The sequence below is a fragment of the Chiloscyllium punctatum genome, chromosome 11 (genome assembly GCF_047496795.1).
Source record: "Chiloscyllium punctatum isolate Juve2018m chromosome 11, sChiPun1.3, whole genome shotgun sequence".
In the NCBI taxonomy this organism is placed as follows: Eukaryota; Metazoa; Chordata; class Chondrichthyes; order Orectolobiformes; family Hemiscylliidae; genus Chiloscyllium; species Chiloscyllium punctatum.
The window spans coordinates 104,211,088-104,233,269 of NC_092749.1; the positions used below are offsets into that span (position 1 = coordinate 104,211,088).

At 42.3% G+C, this 22,182-nt stretch overlaps 1 protein-coding gene across 1 annotated transcript in view; it reads right to left on the reverse strand.

Annotated features, from left to right (window-relative positions):
• LOC140483283 (beta-soluble NSF attachment protein) overlaps positions 1-21,956 on the reverse strand; it is a 46,600-nt gene extending 24,644 nt beyond the window's left edge. Inside the window, exons 1-4 of the mRNA XM_072581434.1 lie at positions 21,665-21,956; positions 17,143-17,222; positions 3,990-4,106; positions 57-103 (exon numbers count right to left, since the gene is read on the reverse strand). Of these exons, the coding sequence (XP_072437535.1) occupies positions 57-103; positions 3,990-4,106; positions 17,143-17,222; positions 21,665-21,762 (342 nt within the window). The 5' untranslated portion in view covers positions 21,763-21,956. The remainder of the gene's footprint in view (positions 1-56; positions 104-3,989; positions 4,107-17,142; positions 17,223-21,664) is intronic.
• Between the last annotated feature and the right edge of the window lie 226 nt (positions 21,957-22,182).

Genomic DNA, 22,182 nt, shown 5'->3' on the forward strand with positions numbered 1-22,182 from the left:
GAGTCGAGTTACATTGATCTCCTTCTGAACACAGCAATGTTAATGAAGCTTCTTACCATATCTGTGTATATGTCAATAGCAGCATTTAAGCAGTTGATGGCCTCTGTGGGGAAAACAACAAAAGCTAATTCAGAAAAGCCATGCTTCCAGTTTTTCGGTGTTCAATTTAAAAAATGTATCTCAGTCATTTCACTTAACATTTTAAAATAAAAAATAAGAAGTGAGCTAAGGAGTCCCACAAACGTATAAATTAAAAAGGGGAGTCAGCTATTCAGCTGACAGAGCCTGTCCTGCCATTCAACAAGACCACAGCCCATTCGCCCCTTATGAATCTAATCTCTGCTGTAAAAATATCCAAAGAAAGGAAGTAAGTTCCTAAGACTGTGTGAGGGGGAAAAAAAAACTTCATCCTCATCTCCATCTTACATTGGCCACTCCTTATTTTTAAAAAGTGACCCCCTTAAACCTAGATACTTCTAGAAGAGAAACATCTTTCACACGCACGCTTTCTCAAGAGCCAAGATCCTGCATGAGCGGTTAGCACTGCTGCCTTACCAGTGCCAGGGACCCGGGTTCAATTCCCAGCATTAGGGGCAGCATGTCTGTGTGGAGTTTACACGTTCTCCCAGTGTCTGCGTGGGTTTGCTCTGGTTTCCTCCCAAAGATTTGCAGGTTAGGGGGATTGGCCATGCTAAATTGCCCATGGGTGTCCAGAGATGTGCAAGCTGTGGATTGGGAAACACAGGGTTACAGGGAAAGGGTAGGCGGTTGGGTCTGGGTGAGATGCTCTTCGGGCATCAGTGTGGACTCAATGGGCTGAGTGACATGCACCCACATTGTAGGGAATTCTATGATTTTAAGAATTCAGTGCCTCTTCTAAACTCTAGCAGATACAGGCCTAGCCTGTCCAACTTTTCCCCACAAGACAATCTGTCTATTCCAGGCGTCAGTGATCTTCCTCTGAACTGCTTCCAATGCTTTTCCATCCTTCCTTAAATAAGCAGACCAATACAGTACACAGTAATCCAATTACAGTCTCACCCATGTCCTGTGTAACTGAAGCGTAACAATGATATCAATTCGTTTCTTTGGTATCCAGGAGTTAACTAGGATGCAGGTAAATAAGTTGCCAACTTGTGCAGATTATTTATGTGGAAAGCCTGACAGGTTCAGCTACATTTTTTTGGATTGGTGGTGCTGGAAGAGCACAGCAGTTCAGGCAGCATCCGAGGAGCAAATGAGCCACGTTAAAGGTTTGGCTGAGTATCGGGTACATTCCAGATTGTTCAGTCAGCGCTGCCCAAATGCAAAATCACTTCTAAACAGAGACATTTTGTTTTGGGTGTGCAAGTGTTGTCTATGCACCACTTATTGCGAAGAAAGCATGCGGTTTAAGCAGAAAGCAGGATCACGGTGAATTTTTTCCATCAGCAAACTAACTGAGCTTTCTTAAAAAAATATAAGAACTGATGTTTTGTACAAACCTCTTAACTCGAGGCCTGACCAATCTCTCTGGGCCTCCCATGCACTGCAAACGTGTCTTTATTGAACTTCATTAGATTAGATTAGATTCCCTCCGATATGGAAACAGGCCCCTCGGCCCAATAAGTCCACAACGACCCTCTGAAGAGTAGCCCACCCAGACCCATTCCCCTACCCTACGTTTACCCCCAACTAATGCAGCTAACACGGTGGGCAATTTAGCATGGCCAATTCATGGCATATCTTTGGAGTGTGGGTGGAAACCGGAGCACCTGAGGAAACCCACGCAGACACGGGGAGAATGTGCAAACTCCACACAGACAGTCACCCGAGGCAGGAATCAAACCTGGGTCCCTGGCGCTGAGGCAACATTGCTAACCACTGAGCCACCGTGCCGTTACTGTTACCTGTGGCCAGATTCCCCTCCCGTTCTCTTCAAACTTATTCTGCTGGATAAAACCAAGAAGTGTGAACAAAATGAGGACTTTAGATTTCTTTCTCATTTTGTAGCTGGTTTTAGATTAGATTAGATTAGATTACTTACAGTGTGGAAACAGGCCCTTCGGCCCAACAAGTTCACACCGCCCCGCCGAAGCGCAACCCACTAATACCCCTACATCTACCCCTTAGCTACACTACGGGCAATTTAGCATGGCCAATTCACCTGACCTGCACATCTTTGGCTGTGGGAGGAAACCGGAGCACCCGGAGGAAACCCACGCAGACACGGGGAGAAGGTTATGAGGTTATGAGGACATTGAGTGACTGCAGCAGTCCCTGTACACCACTGGCACTGGGTGGCTTTCAGCTTAAAACTGGAGCACTCTCCTTCCCTACATCGCCCACAGCACAATTGACAACACTTCCATGGCACAGGAACCCACATCCATCAGAAACACCAATGGAGCAACAATGCAGAGACCCAGGCTGATGCTGTGAGGACACCGGTTCAAATCCCACCACAGCAGCTGACAGAAGTTTTCAATTCAATTAATTAAAATTCGGAATTGAAACCTCTTTTGAACAAAGGCGACCGTGACAACCAATATTGATTGTTTCATTTGGTTCACGACTGCCCTTTAGTGGCTACGAAGAGAGGCTGGATAGACTCTGGCTGTTTTCTTTGGAACACAGAAGGCTGAGGGAGGAGTGTGATAGAGGTGTACACAGGGGGGTGGGGGGGGGCATGAACAGGGTGGATAGGAAACAGCTGTCCCCTTTACTTGAAGGATTGATAACAAGACAGGGCATTATTTTAATGTGAAGGGCAGGGCGTTCACAGGGGATTTCAGGAAAACGATTTGCGCCCAGATGGTGCCAGGAATCTGGGATGCACTGCCTGGGAGGGTGAGAGAGACTGGACATCTCACAAATTTAAAATGCATGCGGAGGGGTGCGCTCATTGTCATAACATTCAAGGCTGGATAGTGGAATTAGCGGAGATAGGCCAGGCAGACAGGATAGGCTGAAAGCCCTCTTCTGTGCTGTATGATTCTGTGAGGGAAATCTTATTTGGTCCGAACGAGACATACAGAAACGCAGTGGACTCTTGTATGCTACTCAATTCAGGGGCAATTAGGGATAGGCAGGAAATACTGGCCTTACCAGAGACAAACAAATGCCGTAAGGGAATAAAGATGTGGGATGGAATGCAGGGTGGAATGAGATGTGGGATGGAATGCAGGGTGGATGAGATGTGGGATGGAATGCAGGGTAGGATGGGATGTGGGATGGAAGGCAGAAAAGCCAGAAATGTTGACTCTCCTGCTCCTCAGATGCTGCTTGATCAGCTGTGCTTGTCCAGCACCACACTCTTTGACTTGAGAATGTAGAAAAAAAATAGAATATTGTTCATGGTCACGTGTACTCAAGTACAGAAGTACAGTGAAAAGTGGACAATGTCACCACTTATAACGCCATGTTGTTAGGTACAAATCTTAGATACAAAAAGAGGACTAAAAATTAATAGTAGTTGCATTACTTTGCAGTGATCTATTGTATAATTTAGAAATATGACAGCTATAGATATTTCTCGAAAACTGCTACATTGCTGAATTTAATACACCCCCCCAGGCCAAATTCCAAGTCTGCTAATGTAAATTTAGAAAGAGAGGGGTCTCCATTAAAACTCAGCACAGCATGCCCTCTGAAGGTCTGCTGCAGCTAAGTCTATCACAGCTGGTTCTCCTCTCCCTTACAAAGCAGGTGGTCTGGTTCAAACCTGGTTTGGAGAGCTCTGTAAATGCTTGGTGCATGATGCTTGTTGCTGTGATCAAGTCAGCCACAGAACAGCCAATAACCTTCGTTCGCAGCTCAGAGCAGGGACATGCTGCCGCAAAGCCACTTGCTTCTGAGCAGTTAAAGCAAGAGCTGGAGAACAATTAGAGATAGAGGGACCAAAGTGCTTAAGGAAGAGTTAATATGATTCTGTTTCTCCCCTTCACTTGAACAAAATGTCTGAATAAAGTAAATCAGGCAGGAGCTCTGCAATATAAAGGGTCACCTACCTTGTGGGTCTGCCTTCTTGTACGCATTCCCAGCATCCACAAAACTGGTGGCAGCATCGTGTTTGCTTTGTAACTGTAGGTGCAGTTTGGCGGCTTGGCAAAACGCATTCCCTGCAGCTGGTCAATGCAAAGAAAACAGTAACATCTACTGCACGTCAGCACATGGTGAAATAGTAACATTATCTATGGAATCTAAGGAGAGTCAGAACATCTCAACACGTTATAAGTTATGACTTTAGCAATGATTAAATGCTCTCAGGCTGATCAACAGTTCTAAATGTAGGAGTAAATTACTGCAGATGCTGGAATCCGTACTGAAAACAACAATGGTCAGACAGCATCCTTGAATAGAGAGCAATCTAACATTTTTTTAGTCTAGATGACCCTATCATAGCTGACTCTGAAGAAGAGTCAACTAGACTCAATGTTAGCATGCTCTCTCTCCATGGATGCTGTCTGACCCACTGGGATCTCCAGCATTTGTTGTTAGCTGTCAACAGTTCTACTCTACAGTATCGCACAGTAGCAGCAAACATGGACATGTTTTGATGTGCATTTTAATTTGTCAACACAACAGCATTACTTCATATCAACGATATTATAATATCTCCTCTTCATAGTTCCTCTGTGCTGCAGTGTATGGTGGCTCATTTAAATTATGAGTTCATGTAGCTTCGTTTGTGGGTGTTGGGATGGTTACTTCTGTAGTTCAGTATTTGGTCCATATGTTTTTTTCCTGTAGACGTTGGTTGTGTGGTTGTGTCTACACACTGCAGTGTAGAAGAAAATCATCTATATTGTGTATTCAAAAAGAACGGGTCAATGACCACAGTCCACCAATTTCTCGACAAGCCCAAACGAGCAGACAAAACACATCCAGAAACCCTAGCCACTTGCCCCTATAGCAAAGACATATCAGACACGACTGCCAGACTACTCAGACCTCTTGGCATCATGGTAGCCCACAAACTCACCAACGTACTAAAAACAGCAGCTAACGAACTTAATAGACCCTATACAGACAACTAGCAAAACAAACGTCATTTACAAAATACCATGCAAGAACTGTAGCAAACACTACATTGGACAAACAGGCAGAAAACTAGCCACCAGGACACAAGAACATCAACTAGCCACAAAAAGACATGACCCACTCTCACTAGTATCCTTTGACTGGGACGACACATCCATCCCAGGACAAGCCAAACAGAGAGAGACACGAGAATTCCTAGTAGCATGGCATTCCAAATGGAACTCAATCAACAAAACATGTCAATTTGGACCCCATCTACCACCCTCTGAGAAAAAGAACAGGAAATGACATCACCAACCCAAGGAAAGTGAAACAGCTAAACAGAAAGCGGGACATAGCACCAGTGCTTCACTGGAGGCTCACTGAAGATGTTACCTAGTAGGGTGATGAAATGTTCGAAAATGAACCTTCCAACTCAGCAAGCAAACTTACATCCAGAACCTCAACCGGAGCTAAAAATCTTCTCAAAACTCGCAAACTTGGATTGTGTTTGCTAAAGCATTGGAGGTGGGGAGGGCTACCTGGTGGAAGTATATAAAGTTATGACAGGGTAGATAATGGGAGTCCTTCTCCCCCAGAGTGGGAAATGTCAAATAACTTGGGGGCATAGGTTTAGGGGAGATGTGCAATGTGAGTCCTTTTGTTAAAAAACACACACTGCTAGGGGAAATGTTGGAAACAGTTATGATGGCAACATTTAGACAGACACATGAGCAGGCAGGGGATAGAGGGATATAAACCACGTGCAGATAGATGGGGTTAATTTAGAATGCACCACAGTCAGCACATATACAGTAGGCTGAAGGCCTAGTCCTGTCTGACATAATATCTTTATGAGATATCCTCTGTACAGAATGAATGTCTAGTTGAAACAGCTTAAAGAAAAATATCATCTGAAAATTTTAAGCATTCAACGACGTGTGGTGATTTTTAGTCTACAATGTTTATAAATGCCCAGAGAAATACCTTGGAAATTCTAGAGTGCCTAATTCCATCATTTACCCCTTCAATCAATATAATTTACCCACAGCAACAAACTGGTATTAAACACAATTATCTCATTTATTCACCAGTCTGAACAAGATTTTTACCAAAAATGTTCACAGGATTGTCATTCATTTGTATTTTGAAAGTTTAAAAATCCTGAATCACAACCAAAGGGTATGGGGGTTGCTAATTTTTATGACCCATTATTATCTGATCATCAGAATATGCAGCGATTTTGTGATATCTTCAAATGCTCTATTGCAAGCATTTCCTGTACTGAAAATGTTTATTTTTAACCCTTTGGTCACTTTGTTTTCCTGTTTCAATCACTAAGTGACTGCTTAAATCAACTTACAAGATGAACTATGCTGGAGATCAGTTTGCTCACTGAGCTGTAAGGTCCATTTTCGTGAAAATGAACCTTCCAACTCACCAAGCAAATTTACATCCAGAACCTCAACCGGAGCTTTTCAAAATCTTTTCAAAACTCGCTAATGAACTATGCTTTCCTAATGGCTCTGCTTATTAAGGTTAGGGTGTTTCACTGTTATGCAGAGACGTCCTTATTTTTTTATTTCAAAAATATACTTTATTCATAAAATGATTTGATGGTCTGTACATTTGGTCATGCCGTACATATGTCAACATTTACATACACAGATCAGAATTTATCATTGTTATATACAGGTCTGTGCATTTCTCAATCTTATGCATATATTTGGCTGAGGCATCAGCAGAGCCCAAAAAACGTCCGCATGGGCCCCCTGTTCTTCTTTAGGCAGGCCGATGTTACACGGTGGTCTTTCCCCACCGCGCCTTGGCGGCAGCTGCCCCAAGCTTCAGCGCGTCCCTCAACACGTAGTCTTGGACCTTGGAATGTGCCAGTCTGCAACACTCAGTCGGGGTCAACTCCTTCAGCTGGAAGATCAACAGGTTTCGGACCGCCCAGAGAGCATCCTTCACGTCCTTGTTAGAAAGATGAAAGGCCTCAAAAATTCTCTGGATAATAGGTAAATAAAGTTGTAGGGCTTTTGAGGCATAGTGGGAGTGTCCCTATCTCTGGGTCAGATGGTCTAGGTTTAAGTCCTACCTATTTCAAGCATGTGACATAACATTTCTGAACAGGTTGATTAAAAATAGCTAAAGTAAAATAGTTAATCAGCCCAGGGTTCCTGCTGCTGATGTGTTTACGAAAGCCGGTGAAGATTTTGATTACCTTCCCCCACACAGTCAAACTGTGAGCACACATTGACTATCCAAACTCACAAGGGAGTGGCTAAAAATGCATGAACTCTGAAGAATCATACCAGACTCAATACCTTCGACTTGTTTCACATTCCACAGGCCTGCTGAGTTTTTCCCAGCATTCTCTGTGTTGGTTATGGAATGGTCATATTTGGGTGATCTTCTTAGAGAAGGATTGGTGCCCTGCTATCAAACCCTAGAAACCAAGCCAATACTTTTAGGTGGAAAGGGGAAGAAACCAGTGAAATATTCACAGTAAAAGCAGAGAGGGAAGAAAGCAAGTGTGACAAATGGTGTTTGTAACTGGAGATTACATGCTGTCCTCACAGGAATGGTCAACTATAGAAAGCATACATATTTATTAACCAAGAAGGGCTAATGCCTGAAACATCGATTCTCCTGCTCCTTTGATGCTGCCTGACCTGCTGCGCTTTTCCAGCAACATATTTTTAAGCTATATTTATTAACCAACCCAATATCATTCCAAATTTCTCCCTAGAATTTAGAAGAATGAAAAGGGATCTGATAGAAACCCATAAAATTCTAACAGGACTAGATGAAAGATGGATATTCGCAATGGTGGAAGAGTCCAGAACCAGGGCTTATAGTTTAAGAATAAGGGGTAAACCTTTTAGGACTGAGATGAAGAGAGATATCTTCACCCAGAGAGTGACAAACCTGTGGAATTCACTACCACAAAACGTGGTTGAGGACAAAACACTGTTTTCGAGAAGGAGGTAAATATAGCACTTGTGGCTAAAAGGATCAAGGGATATGGGGAAGAGAGAGCGCGAGGGAGAGAGAGTGCGCGAGGGAGCAAAAGATTAGGGTACTGAGCTCAACCACCAGTCATGATCATATTGAGTGGTGGAACAGGCTTGTGGGGCTGAATGGCCTACGTCTATCTTCTCTTTCTGCACAACCACCAATTAAAACTGCCTTCATAATTAATAATAGTTTAACCAGCTTGAAATCTTGGAAACCTCCACATGCTCCAATCAATTCTGGCCCGTCCTTGCAAACATTGCTGAGGGGACCTCAGCACTCCTCACTAAATGTTGGTGGTGACACCAGTTTCAAAGAGCCTTTCACTATATTTTCAACTACCCCCAACCCCTCCAGCATGTCCCAGACCATTTTCAAGAAGATAGATCTAAACAAAAATTTTTACACAAAGGTACACACTATGATAAAGACTGAAGAGAAGGAGATTAAATCTCAATCATTCCTTGCTTTAGTTGTTCTTTAAGAGACAACCGAGGCTGAAAACAATGACTGACTGGCTCAAATTACAGCTAGGTGGTGTATAAATAGAAGCCCATATTTGCATATAATATTACTCATCTATAATGCTCTAACCATTGTGCTTGTGATGGCACGAGCAAGTGAGCAGGAGTCCCCCAAGAGGGAAGTGATGGTACTGCATTAGATTTGAAGATCTGGCTGAAGCTTGTTGGAAGCCAAAAGGAGATATAGTCACTAAATAAATAAATGCACAAAATGGTTTCTAATCGAGAGATGGTGAAGGAGAGACCCATTAGCACCATTCTAAATCAGGAGAAGTCTTCTTGAACAAGAAAATGTTTCCTCTGCTAAGTTGGTAACCAAAAGTTGTCGATCTAAAGCTCAATGGAAGTCAATTATATTGTAGATGGTGAAGGTCCAAAGTATGAGATTATGTTTTAACCAGACTGTATTAACTTTTTTTTTTAAAAAAATGCTTATATTCTCAAATTCTGACAAGCAAAATTAAGATTAAAATGAAGGTTTACTTCTTGTTGGGAGCAATGAGACTTACTGGACATAAGGGAATTTAGTTCTGAGGAATGTTACCTGATTTCTCTCCACAGATGCTGCCAGATGTGCTGAGTTTTCTAGCAATTTCTGTTTTTGATTGTGAAGGAAATTTAGTGGTTAACTGAACCACATTGTAATGGATTTAGATTATAATTGACAAGAAAAAGCTATAGAATAATTAAACAGTCCCCCTCACTCACACAGAATCATTACCCTAAAGGCAATTCAAGAATGGACAGTGAGATCAGATTCTACTCTGAGTGACTAAAAGGCAATTGGACACTGCAAGAGGGTTCAATTCCAGCCTCAGGAGACTGACTGTGTGGAGTTTGCACATTCTCCCTGTGTCAGCATGGGTTTCCTCCAGGTGCCCTGGTTTCTTCCCACAGTGCAAAGACGTGCAGATTGGGCAATTTAGCATGGCCAATTCACCCAAAGTGTTCGGCGCATTAGTCAGGGGTAATTACAGGGTAGGGGAATGGGTCTGGGTGCGATACTCTTCAGAAGGTCGATGTGGACTTGTTGGGCTGAAGGGCCTGTTTCCATACTGTAGGGAATCAAATCTAACCTAATCTAATCCAATCCAAAAAGGAAAGGAATTATTTGCAGGAAGAAAAGTTAGGATGAAACTGGGCAGCTCTTTCAACAAGCTGATACTGCTCCTGTACAAGGAGCCCAAGGGGCATCATTCTACGCTGCCAGACTTCATCCGTCACCAAAACTCCATATCAGTGCTAAGAACAATAAAGCAAACTGGTAGGAAACCAACTGATTATGTAACCAATCTCAACAATACACACTACCCTCATGATCTTACAATGACAGAACACGATGGTGATAACACTCTATAATCCACTGCAATCCTAGATTTTGTACAAAACTCGATTTCAGACTTAAAGCAACTGAATCAGAAAATACAGAGAGGAAATGGGGATATTAATTTCAGGAAAACAGCAGGGATAAGAGAACACAATGAAAAGATTTGCAAAATAAATTCATTTTGAATTTGCAACTGGAATGACAAATGATGGATGAAATGGAGCATTGTGAAACATAACAGTAAACACAGAACGAAAAAAAAACTGCAATCACAAGTGTACACATTTTAGCATGGGAGGGCAAAATGTGTCAACACAGGCTTGGAGGGCCAAAGGGAATGTTCCTGTGTTGTATTGAATGGAACAGATTCAGCCCGGGAAAAATTAAGGGAAAGCTGGTAGCAATGGTTGGCATGTCACTCTGAATGTGCAGATCACATACTAAAATTAATCAATGCTATGGTTAATGGCATGTTAAAATTTACCATTAAAGTTTAAGAATATAGAACTGAAAGGCACTGATGGAGTAGATACTTGGTCCATGTGGCATAGATACATCCACAGTGATGTTAGGAAGAGAATAAAAGCTTGTGAGCCATTGACAATGGCATGGCGATGGGGTTAGTTCCACATCTTGGTAATGTGGATTGAAGGGGAGCCTGCTGGTTAACAGCCTACACATTAACAGCACAGAGGTGGAACGAGTAGAGAGCGTCAAGCTCCTGGGAGTGGCCATCCACAACAAGCTTTCTTGGACTCTTCATGTGGACGCACTGGTTACAAAGGCCCAACAACGTCTCTTCTTCCTCAGGCAGCTGAGGAAATTTGGCATGATGGCGAATACCCTTGCCAATTTTAATAGGTGCACCATCAAGAGCATTCTGTCTGGATGTATCACTACCTGGTACGGCAACTGTACCATTCAAGATCGGAGACGGTTACAGAGAATGGTGAACGCGGCTCGGACAAGCACAAAGGCCAACCTCTCATTTATAGAATCCAATCCACCAGGCCCACTATCAAGGAAAGGCCACTAGCATTCTCAAAGGCCCATCCCACCCTGGCAATGTCTTTCTACAACCTCTACCATTGGGGAGAAGGTACAGAAACCTGAACACTCGCACCAACCGGTTTTGTAACAGTTTCTACCCTACTGTTGTTAGAATACTGAATGGACTCAAACTCTTAGCATTCGCCTGTATCTGTGTTTTTATTTTTGCCACTGTTTATCTATTATTTACTATCTATGCTACTTAACTCTGATCTGCCTGTGTTGCTCACAAGACGAAGCTTTTCAGGGTGCTTCGGTACATGTGACAATAAATTCAATTCAATTCAGGTGATGGGGTTTCTATGTGCCACTACCCTTTGTGCAGAGTGCTACATGCAATCAGTGGCAGGATTTTTCCCTCCGATCCCCATCAACCTCTGTTTTGCCAGGGCTCACTGATGTCCCACTCTGTCAAATAGTGCTTTAATGACAAGAGCAACCATTCTAACCACATCTGCTTTATATACATTGGAAAGGTTTTTTTAAAAAAAATTAAAAATAGTGAAACTAGGAATGAAGAGGAAAGGATATCTCCTGTGAGCAAAGAATAGATAATCCCTAAGACTTGCAGTCCAGAAGGAAAGTAACTTAGAAAGGGGATTTTGTGGGGGTGGGAAGGGGTCATGAAGAAATATTAAACATATTAACATGGTGAATCCAAATTACTACTATAAAGCTAGCTTTGTAAGTAGAACAAAATGGCACAAATGGGAATTGGTAAGAATCCAAACGAAATTACGAAAAATCTCTATATCTCAATGATTTAGGACTAATTAAGTAATCAGTTAGTAACATTAGCAGATGCTCAAAAATCAAATACTTAGGATATTCAAATGAATGTTGATAGACCAAATTATTTTCTCTCATTTCCTTGCCCTTGTCGCAGTTCTGAAGAAGCACCACATCAGACTCAAAACGTGACTGCTGCTTCTCTCCCGACAGATGCTGTCAGACCTGCTGAGTTTCTCTAGAGCTTTCTGTCTGTATTCTTGTCCCTGATTTCCCTGTAAAGGGGCAGGGTTCCGTGTAACAATGTTCAAAACATACCGTACTGTAACCAAATATAATCAATCAATCTCCCGTACAGAGATTATGTATAATCTAGTTTATTATGACACCGGGTATTTCAACATTGACCAGTGAAGCTGTTGCAGTGACAGGTCCAGCAAGCCACCTCATTGTGGTTCTGATTCATTCTGGCAAATAAGAACAGAATGGGACTGTACAGGACATCGGGTGGGCCACGTTTAGAATGCAGCATTCAGATCCAGTCTCCCTGCTACAGGAAAGATGTTGTGAAACTTGAAAAGGTTCAGAAAAAATTTACGGTTTGAGCTGCAGAGAGAGGCTGAATAGGCTGGGACTAATTCACCTGGAGCATCGGAGGCCAAGGGGTGACTTTATAGCAGTTTATAAAATAACGTGGGGTACAAGGTGCATGGCAGAGGTCTTTTACCTATGGTGAGAGATTTCAAGTCTAGGGGACTATTTATAGAGGGGAGGGGAGAAAGATTTTTAAAAAGACATGGGGACAATTTTTTTTTTTACATAGCGTGGTTTATGTATGGAATGAACTTCCAGAGAAAGTGGTGGATGTAGGTACAGTTACAACATTTAAAAGATATTTAGAGAAGTTCATGAATAAAAAACATACAGAGGGATATGGGCCAAGCACAGGCAAGTGGGACTAGTTTAGTTTGGGATTAGGGTCAGCATGCACTGGTGGAACTGAAGGGTCTGTTTCCATGCTGTATGACTCTATGGCTTTAGTAGTTATTACAGATGAATAGATTGACTGTAGATAAACAACTATGAACTGTCAATGTGTAATACTACTAATTTAAGACTATCCATTCCCTCCACACAGACAGACAGAGACACACAAAGAAAAATTGGTGTTATGGATGGAGGTGAAAAAAAAGGATGGGGGAGCATTCCAATGGAACCAGTACACAGGGTTTGCTCAGATGATCATTTTGTTTTCCAGGATTTTCTGCTTTTCATTCTCTTCTCCAGGCACGTTTTACTTCTCCACAGGAGTCTCAGGCAATTGGTAAATTAACTACAAAGTCTCTTTGTTACTTCCTAACAGCCATAGCTTACAGTAACTGGTGAGGAGAAATAAATTGTCTTTCTTCAGGCTTTAAGTATTTTACTGGAGAAAAAAGATGCACCTCCTGTCTTTTCAGCTGTGCAAAGTCTTTTGCCAGTATCATTCACAGCCACAAGTTGATCATCCCTACAAGAATCAGATCGTTCCCACCATGCTTATGGCATTCACAATTGGTCACAACTCCACAAACCAATCAGCAACCTGTTGCTGGCTGAATCTTACTTGATACCCATCCCCTTGCTTCTGGTCCATCAACAAACAGCCTTGAACATTGAAGCAATGTAAACATGAATTAGATTAACTTAGTTTCAGCAGCACTTTTATCTCCAAAATGTCAGCAATTCCTCCCTCAGTTCCTTGCTCTAGGACAGTCCTTATTCCATTTCAGTAAACAATTAAGCATATAGAAAAATAAAACATTGTGCTTACATTAAAGAAAGTATGTCCATTTACTTGACAGCTGGACTAGTCTAGTTGACCTCTCTCAATTCATGCTCCTATTTAACAGATGGATTGTTGTGGGGCTTTGCAGAGAAATCAGAAAGCAGCAATATCTCCAGAATAAACAAAAAGAAACAAATCTACATATTCAAAAAAGGAGGAACAACATTTGGAACTAACATTCCAGGTCAATGACTTTTGTCAGCAGTTCTGGCAAATGGTTAACAATGTTACATGTTAACTCCATTTCTCTCTTTCCTGAAACCTGCTGAATACTCCCAGGAGTTTCTGTTTATAATTTCAAAATTTGAAGTATCCCCAATATTTAGCGCTTGGCCTCTCTGTGGGGCAGCACAGTGGTTAGCACTGCTTCCTCACAGCACCAGGGACACTGGTTTAATTCCAGCCTCTGGCAACTGTGTGTGTGGAGTTTGCACATTCTCCCCATATCTGCATGAGTTTCCTCTGAATGTTCTGGTTTCCTCCCACAGTTCAAAGGTGTGCAGATTAGGTGGATTTGCCATGTTAAATTGCACATAGACTCCAGGGATGTGCAGGCTACGTGCATTAGTCATGGGAAATAGAGTCATAGTCATAGAGATGTACAGCATGGAAACAGACCCTTCGGTCCAACCGCCCAAGCCGACCAGATATCCCAACCCAATCTAGTGCCACCTGCCAGCATCCAGCTCATATCCCTCCAAACCCTTCCTATTCATATACCCATCCAAATGCCTCTTAAATGTTGCAATTGTATCAGTCTCCGCTACTTCCACTGGCAGCTCATTCCATACACATACCACCCTCAGTGTGAAAAAGTTGCCCCGTAAATCTCTTTTATATCTTTCCCCCCTCACCCTAAACCTATGCCCTCTAGTCTGGACTCCCCAACCCCAGGGAAAATACTTTGCTTATTTGCCCTACCCATGCCCCTCATAATTTTGTAAACCTCTATAAGGTCACCCCTCAGCCTCCAACTCTCCAGGGAAAACAGTCCCAGCCTGTTAAGCCTCTCCCTATAGCTCAAATCTTCCAACCCTGGCAACATCCTTGTAAATCCTTTCTGAACCCTTTCAAGTTTTACAACATCTTTCCAAAAAGATAGGTGGATGCTCTTTGGAGGATCAGTATGGACTCAATGGGCTGAATAGCCTGCTTCTGCACTGTCGGGATTCTGTGATTTAATGAATTTATTTGTGTGGAGGAAGGAAGCAAAATTCCCATATGAAAGGACAGTGAAGAAAATTAAATGCTAAAGCTAAATTGAGAAACCTATGTTTGTTTTCGACCATGTTGTATGATAATCCATCTGAATGGCAAACTGCATTTCAAGCTATAAGTTGAGTTGTCAGCTTGAATGCATGTAGCTACACACAATGCCTGTAAATTCACAAGCAGAAAGATACAAATATTAAAAATAATCAAGACTGAGTTGAAGTTATTTTCAATAAGATCAAGCTTAACAATAGATTGTACAAATTGGTGTCAAAATCCAAGAGATCATTTTGTGCTTCAAGTCGAATTTCATTTCACATCTGCTGGCATGTGGTGGATGATGTTATTTTGAAATCCTGTTTTTACAGAAGATCTCAATCATAGCCCATTATTGGAGCTCGATTTATACAGTGTGACCTTATACACACTAAGGCTACTTAACGTTAATGCCCAAGAATGCAAATTCTTGGTTGGCTTGGAACATGATGAACTGGGTTTACACGTCTTCATGTCTGGTCTAAACACCTCTAAGCACAATACACTGACATTTAAAAGGCAAGACGTATTTGAATAAATAACACTGATCAAAACCCGAATTGCCTTCCAAACTCTCAGAACGCTTCACCGATTCATTGGTGTATGATTACTGCCAAACATCACAGTTAATCCTCTAATCTCCTTTCATCCATTTTGTGGTTTCTTAACATCCTTCCTACTGCAGATTTATTTTTATGTTTAACTCCTAAAGTAGATCTATCTTTTAAAACAAAATCTGTTCTTCCATCAACCCATGAGATCCTAAATACTGCACATGCTTGTTTGATGTTAAGTTTAGCTTGCAAATGGATGATGATTGCAAGAATATTTTTTGCAGATACTTCATTTAAAAAATATTTAAAGCCCCTCCCTTCATGCTTTGAAATCAATTACTTCCAGAAATAAGCAATTAACAAACAGAAACAAAATCAACTGTGAGGTACATTCTAAATGGTGAAATTGGCGAGCAGTACCAGGAATATCATTCTGCAGTGTTCCCTTTTTAGGGCAGCACAGTGACTCAGTGGTTCCACTCTACCCTCAGGCAACTGTCTGTGTGGAATTTTTACATTCTCCCAGTGTCTGTGTGGGTTTCTTCCCACAGTCCAATGATGTGCAGGTTAGGTGGATTGGCTGAGCTAAATTGCCCCGTGGTGTCCAGGAATTTCCAGGCTAGGTGGATTAACCATGGTAAATGCAGAATTATGGGTATAGAGTAATGGGTCATGTTTGGACGAGATGCTCTTCAGAGGGTCCGTGCAGACTTGGTGGGCTGAATGGCCTCTTTTCACACTGTAAGGATTCTATGGATCAGTAGTCAAAAAGGGTGGTGCTGGAAAAGCACCAGCAGGTCAGACTGCATCAAAGGAGCAGGAGAGTTGACGTATCAAGCATAAGCAAGTCATGAGGAATGTGGAGGGGGAAGATATGGATGAGAGATAAATAGGGGATGGGGAGGGGGCAGGTGTGAAGGCGATAGGTGAATGCAGGTGCGAGGCAACTGTGATAGATTGGTAGGGAGGGTGGAGCAGATGGTTGGGAAGGAAGATGGATAGGTGGATAGGTCAAGAGGACAAGGCCGGGTTAGATCTCAGATGAATTGGGAGGTGCGGAGATTTGGAAACTGGTGAAGTCAACGTTGATGCCGTATGGCTGAAGGGTTGAGGATCAGTAGTCACACATACAAAATACAGTCACTAGACCGGAAACATTAACCCTGATTTCTCTCCACATACCCTGCCAGACCTGCTGAGTTTTCCCAGCAATTTCTGCTTTTGTTTCTGATTTCCATAGTTGTTTATTTTTTTCCCCAGTAGCCACACACATGCTTGACTGCACTGTGACTTACTTTTGACAGAAAGCCAGTGGTACAGTGACATAAGCCACAGGCAGTCTGTGCATCTGTCACTCCAGCAGATGTGGAAGGCGGCAGCAAGCTCCACATCTGCAAATCAACTACATAATCACTTCCTCTGAAATGCACAAACTTCGCAGAATTTTAATTCCACACAATCAAATCTCGACCGTGTCTTGCACCAGACCTATCATTTACAGCTGCACTACAAATGCTAAGAGTTTATATGTTACTGGAGGCAAACTGCAGATCATAAAGGTCTCTTCAGTGATCACTTGACGGGCCTATAGAAATATGGGGAATCCTCAGAACCAGTATACAGGTACCCATGGATTACTTCAACCGCTGTAATATCACCAATGATAATTTCAACTATAAATTATGAGGCCCATGCAGCTTAACCCTACTTAATAGACAGAAATCTTATTCTCTTAGAACATCAAATGCTGGGCCTAATTGTTTAAGTGTAATGATCACTTTTGCTTTGAAACTTTTAATAGCAGCAACATTGAGATAGCAATCACCCTGTAAATTGTAATCCAGGTTGAAATAAGCAACTCACCACTCCAGTTTTTAGCCATCTTGAACATGTTTGCAGCTCTGGCGAACATTTCACATGCCTCTTCCACTCTTGTGTTGCCTCTGTTAAGAAATACAACATTAAAGATTTAACATACCACAAAATTTTGTTCCATTTGAATGCCTGAAGAGTTCTGCCTTGCCCCTCGACTTTCCAAACATTGTCGCAATCAAGATTGGAGATGTGTTTGTACAACATACAAATTCTGCCCCTCTGCTGTTGCTTGACTCAATAAGGTCACATCTGATCTGTTTGGGTTTCAAATTCCACACTCCCGCCTGCTCCTAATAACCTTTGATTCTGTGTCCTAACAAGAATCTAATAAACTCAGATCAAATATATTCAGTGACCCGCCACTTTGAGGCAGAGAGTTCCAAAGTTCCACAACCCTCAAAAATAATTCTCCTTATCTCTGTCCTAAAACAAAAGGTGACCTAAAACCCTGTACTGTGTCCAGTTCTGGTCACGCCTGTTATAGGAAGGATATTATTAAGCTGGAAAGGGTTCAGAAGAGATTTACCAGGATGTTGCCAGGAATGGAGGGCTTGAGTTATAAGGATAGGCTGGGACTTCTTCCACTGGAGTGTAGGAGGTTGAGGGGTGACCTTATAAGGTCATGAGGGGTATAGATAGGGCTAATGGCAGATACCTTTGCCCTAGGATGGGGGATTTCAAGGCTAGGGTGATATTTTTAAGGTGAGAGGAGAAATATTTAAAAAGGAGGGGCAATTTTTAAGACAGTGTGGTTCTTATGCGTAATGAACTTCCAGAGGAAGTGACGGATGCAGGTACAGTTACAATGTTTAAAAGACGTTCAGATAAAGTACATGAATAAGTATTGTTTGGAGGGATGTGGGCCAAGCACAGGTGGTGGGAAATAGTTTAGTTTGGGATTATGGTCAGCAAGGACTGGTTGGATCGAAGGGTCTGTTTCTGTGCTGCATCACTCCCCAGTTCAGAATTCATCCGCAAGAGTTAACATCCTTACACATCCATCTTGTCAAGAAAATTTGGATCTTATACACTTCAATCATCAAGTCACCCCTCCCGCGAGTGGAAACTAACCCAGTCTGTTCATCCTCCCATCGAAAATAAAACCCAGGCATCAATCTCCCCTCAACTGCCTCTAAAAGTAATTACATCCTTCCTTAAATGAAGCAACCAAAACTGCACACAGTGATGTGGTTCTCACCAATTCTGTTCCTCTCATAATAATGAATAGCATGCCAGCAACCATTTTAATCACTTGCTGTAGCTGCATACGAACTTAAATTGAGACGAACAACATTAAGTGTGCTTCCCAGTGTCACTGCACCTTAGCACACTCCTACCAATCCCACGTGATCCTTGATGGAAATGCATGTATTTGATCCAACTGCAATCACAATTACATTGATGAGTTCCCAGACACACCTCAACACTCAGTGTGTGTTTCCCAACAGATGATCAGCAGACTGATCTTTGCTTTCTTCAACCATTTCTACATTGACACCTATTCAGCAGCAATCTTTGCTGACATTGTGCCCAAAATAATAAAGCCCATGCAAAGTCAGGGATGAAATATAATACATTAATAAAGTAAGTCTAAAGTGCAAGAGGTCCCAGTCTAAGAAAGCTGCATTATTGGTACCTCAAGGCTGTGGAGGTACAGTGCAGATTAGAGACAGGGGCTGTCCAAAATACAACTCACAAAATTCAGGAAGTTCAATACTATCTATACTTACATATCTTTATCATTAGTTTGACCTGTTTGAATTTTAGGAGATTAGGGATTTAGTTTTCACATAGACGAATTCAGAAGACTTTTTTTTAAAATGTTAAGAGTTTAAAGTAGATGCAATGAATGGAAACATGGACTTGAACTTTCTGTGTGACAGTAAAGATTCTCAATATTAAGTGGTCTATGAAAACAATAAATTTGAGCACTCAGGAACAAACCAGGTTCTGCTAGCTCAGGAAAGTTAAGGTTCCCTCAGGGAGTGAACACAACAAAGGTTCACTGGATTGATTCCTAGGCTGAGAGCATTGTTCTGTGAGAAGAGTTTGAATAGAACTCAAGAGGATGCTGAGACCCCATTTCCTATTCTGGAGAGTTCAGGAGTAAGGGGCACAGTCTCAGTTATAGACTGATAGAGGTGGCTCAAATGTATAGAATAGCATCTTAGCAGAATAATATTTTTGAAAATGTGGTTATATCTTGGAATAGTAGTTTATGACAAGAATTTAGCCAGACTTGCCAATGTCTCAGAACACTTTATATAATAGCGCTTTGCTGTTATATAATCAACATTTTAGTTTCAATATTAACTTAAACATTGAAAATAATGTACTTGCAAGAAAGTGCTTAGCTGCTCTTAGGTCTTAATAAGAACAATGTGGTGTAATATCTCTCATTAATCACCTCAAGGAATTTTCCATTGCCTGAGCAAGAAAATCCAACAAGTAGCTGGAACTTATGAAAGTCCAAAGTTCAATGACTTGGTCTTTGTTTGAGTTTATGATATCTGCTGAAGCAAATGTAGCAGCACTAAAATTAGGTTAGATAGGGAATGGCTTATCAGTTCCTGCTGTTAATTATCTCTCCAACAAAAATAGAAATTGCTGGAAAAGCTCAGCAGGTCTGACAGCATCAGTGGAGAGAAATCAGAGTTAATATTTCAGGTTGAGTGACCCTTATTATCCAGTGTAACCACAACTCCCATCGTGTGTGAGAGACAGAGAGAGAGAGAGAGAGAGAGAGAGAGAGGGGGGGAGGGATGTATGTGTGGGGGATGTGGGGCAGTGCGTGTATGTCAGGGTGCATGTGTGTGTGTGTGTGTGTGTGTGTGTGGGGGGGGGTGTGGGTGTCTCTATTTGGTGAATACATTATGATGGCCACTCAGATCAAATACCAGAATGGTGCACACACCTACATCACTCAAATAAACAATTACCGCTTTGATGATTCAGTGGGTATATTGCTGGAAGGAAGCAGGAAGACAGAAAAGGGTTCTAAGCAAGGATCACTCAACCTGAAACATTAACTCTGATTTCTCTCCACAGACGCTGTCAGACCTGCTGAGCTTTTCCAACAATCTCTATTTCTGCTGGAGAGAAAATGGGCACTTTTAGCCATTTCTTTCTTTAATGGGCAAATAAGCTTTAAATGTTTTACTTCACACTTGGAGACTCTAATAGGAGCATTATGGATAAACAACACTGCACTTTAGTAGCACCATTTACTTTACTCTAACTTCCAAATAATATTATTGTATTAAAGATGCTGATACAACAGATTTACATTTCAATTAGTTGCCTTCAGTTCAAATACACTAGAGTCTTTGTAGCAGCAAATTCGTTTCCTTAAAACCGTAAGCGCTTGCGAGCTTTTCAGGGATTTATTAATTTGCATGCGACTATTGAGGGGTGATTTAGGGCAGATATGAGGGGTAGTTTCTTCACCCAGAGCAGTAGGGGCATGGAACATCCTGCCTGCGACAGTAGTAGACTCGTCGACGTTAAGGGCATTTAAATGGGCATTGGGCATACATATGGATAATAATGGAACAGTGTAGGTTAGGTGGGCATCAGATTATTTTGGTAAAAAACAATGACTGCAGATGCTGGAAACCAGATTCTGGATTAGTGGTGCTGGAAGAGCACAGCAGTTCAGGATTTCGAAGCTCCTCGGATGTCGCCTGAACTGCTGCGCTCTTCCAGCACCACTAATCCGGAATCAGATTATTTTCACAGGGTCGGCGCAACATCGAGGGCTGAAGGGCCTGTACTGCGCTGTAACGTTCTATGTTCTATGTACTCCTGGTCAGCAGCCGTACAACTCGCGAACCGAATCCCAAATCAGGAGTGCATCGAGAGGCGAAGGTGCAATGTTATGCAATGGAACCTCACACATCCAGTAACAGTGCCAGAACAGCTTCCAACAGCCAGCACTAGTGACTGGACAGCTACCGTAACCTTGAACTGCCACACTTGACGCATAGAGCCTCTGCAACTGGCCTTTGTAGCAATCTTGCTGGACAGAATTAAAATATTATCCCCACCCACACCACACCCCCAAACAAGAAAAAAAGATGTTTAATTCCCAATGAGTGATGATTATATAATTTCCCCGTATGGTCCTGACACTGCAGATTGTCGGAAAGGAGAAATATTACCAATCCTCTAAAAATCCCCTCATATCCTAGTAAAACAAAACACATATCTGAAATTATCCCACTACCCTCCTCTGGGAGGTTAAAAAAAATGGCAGCCAGCGAGCACTGCAGCATTTTCAGTGAATGCTCGGTCTGCGAAATGCTTCGGAATAACTCCCCCACAGATGCAATATTTAAAAGCAAAACCCTGGAATATTTGGTATATCCTTTGTTGAAAAATGCATGACCAATAGACTTGACAAGGCGAAGAGTCAGTGTGTATTAACCCCAAGACGGTTTGCCAGAAGGGCTGTCCTCCCCCCTCAAAATAAAACACAAGATGCACAAAATTAAACTGATGCTGCTCTTACCCAAATAAACCTCCAAGGAAGGAATGCGATGATTTCACCTTTTTCTCTGCATCAGCCATCAGTTGCATGGCTTCTTTCTCTTTACCGGAATTATCCATTTTTTTTTAAATGTTGCGTCTCTTCTTTTTTCAATGCAACATATAATTTATTGCTAATGCAGGCTCAATCCTTCGCCTAGCTTTGCAAATGGTGCAAGCTATTTTCTCTCTCTATCCCTCTTCCCTTTGCCCAGTTAAGAGCTGAGCCTCTTTAATCCGCCCACAGGACAAGACAGCGCAGCGACTGAGCCCCTGACTCCGCCAGCTGATCGGAGGCCACGCCCCCTCCCCGTGGACCAGCCGCCGCGCGAAGCGTGCCGGCTATTGTAGTCCTATCTCCTCCAGCGCTTCCAATACTTCCGGCGCCCGACCGGCAGCTACAGGACTACAAGTCCCAGAGGGCCAATCGCGCCCTGCCAGCCCAGACGCCAAAGGGCTAGAGATTGTATTGAGTTTGGACAGCATACAGACAGATTGGTG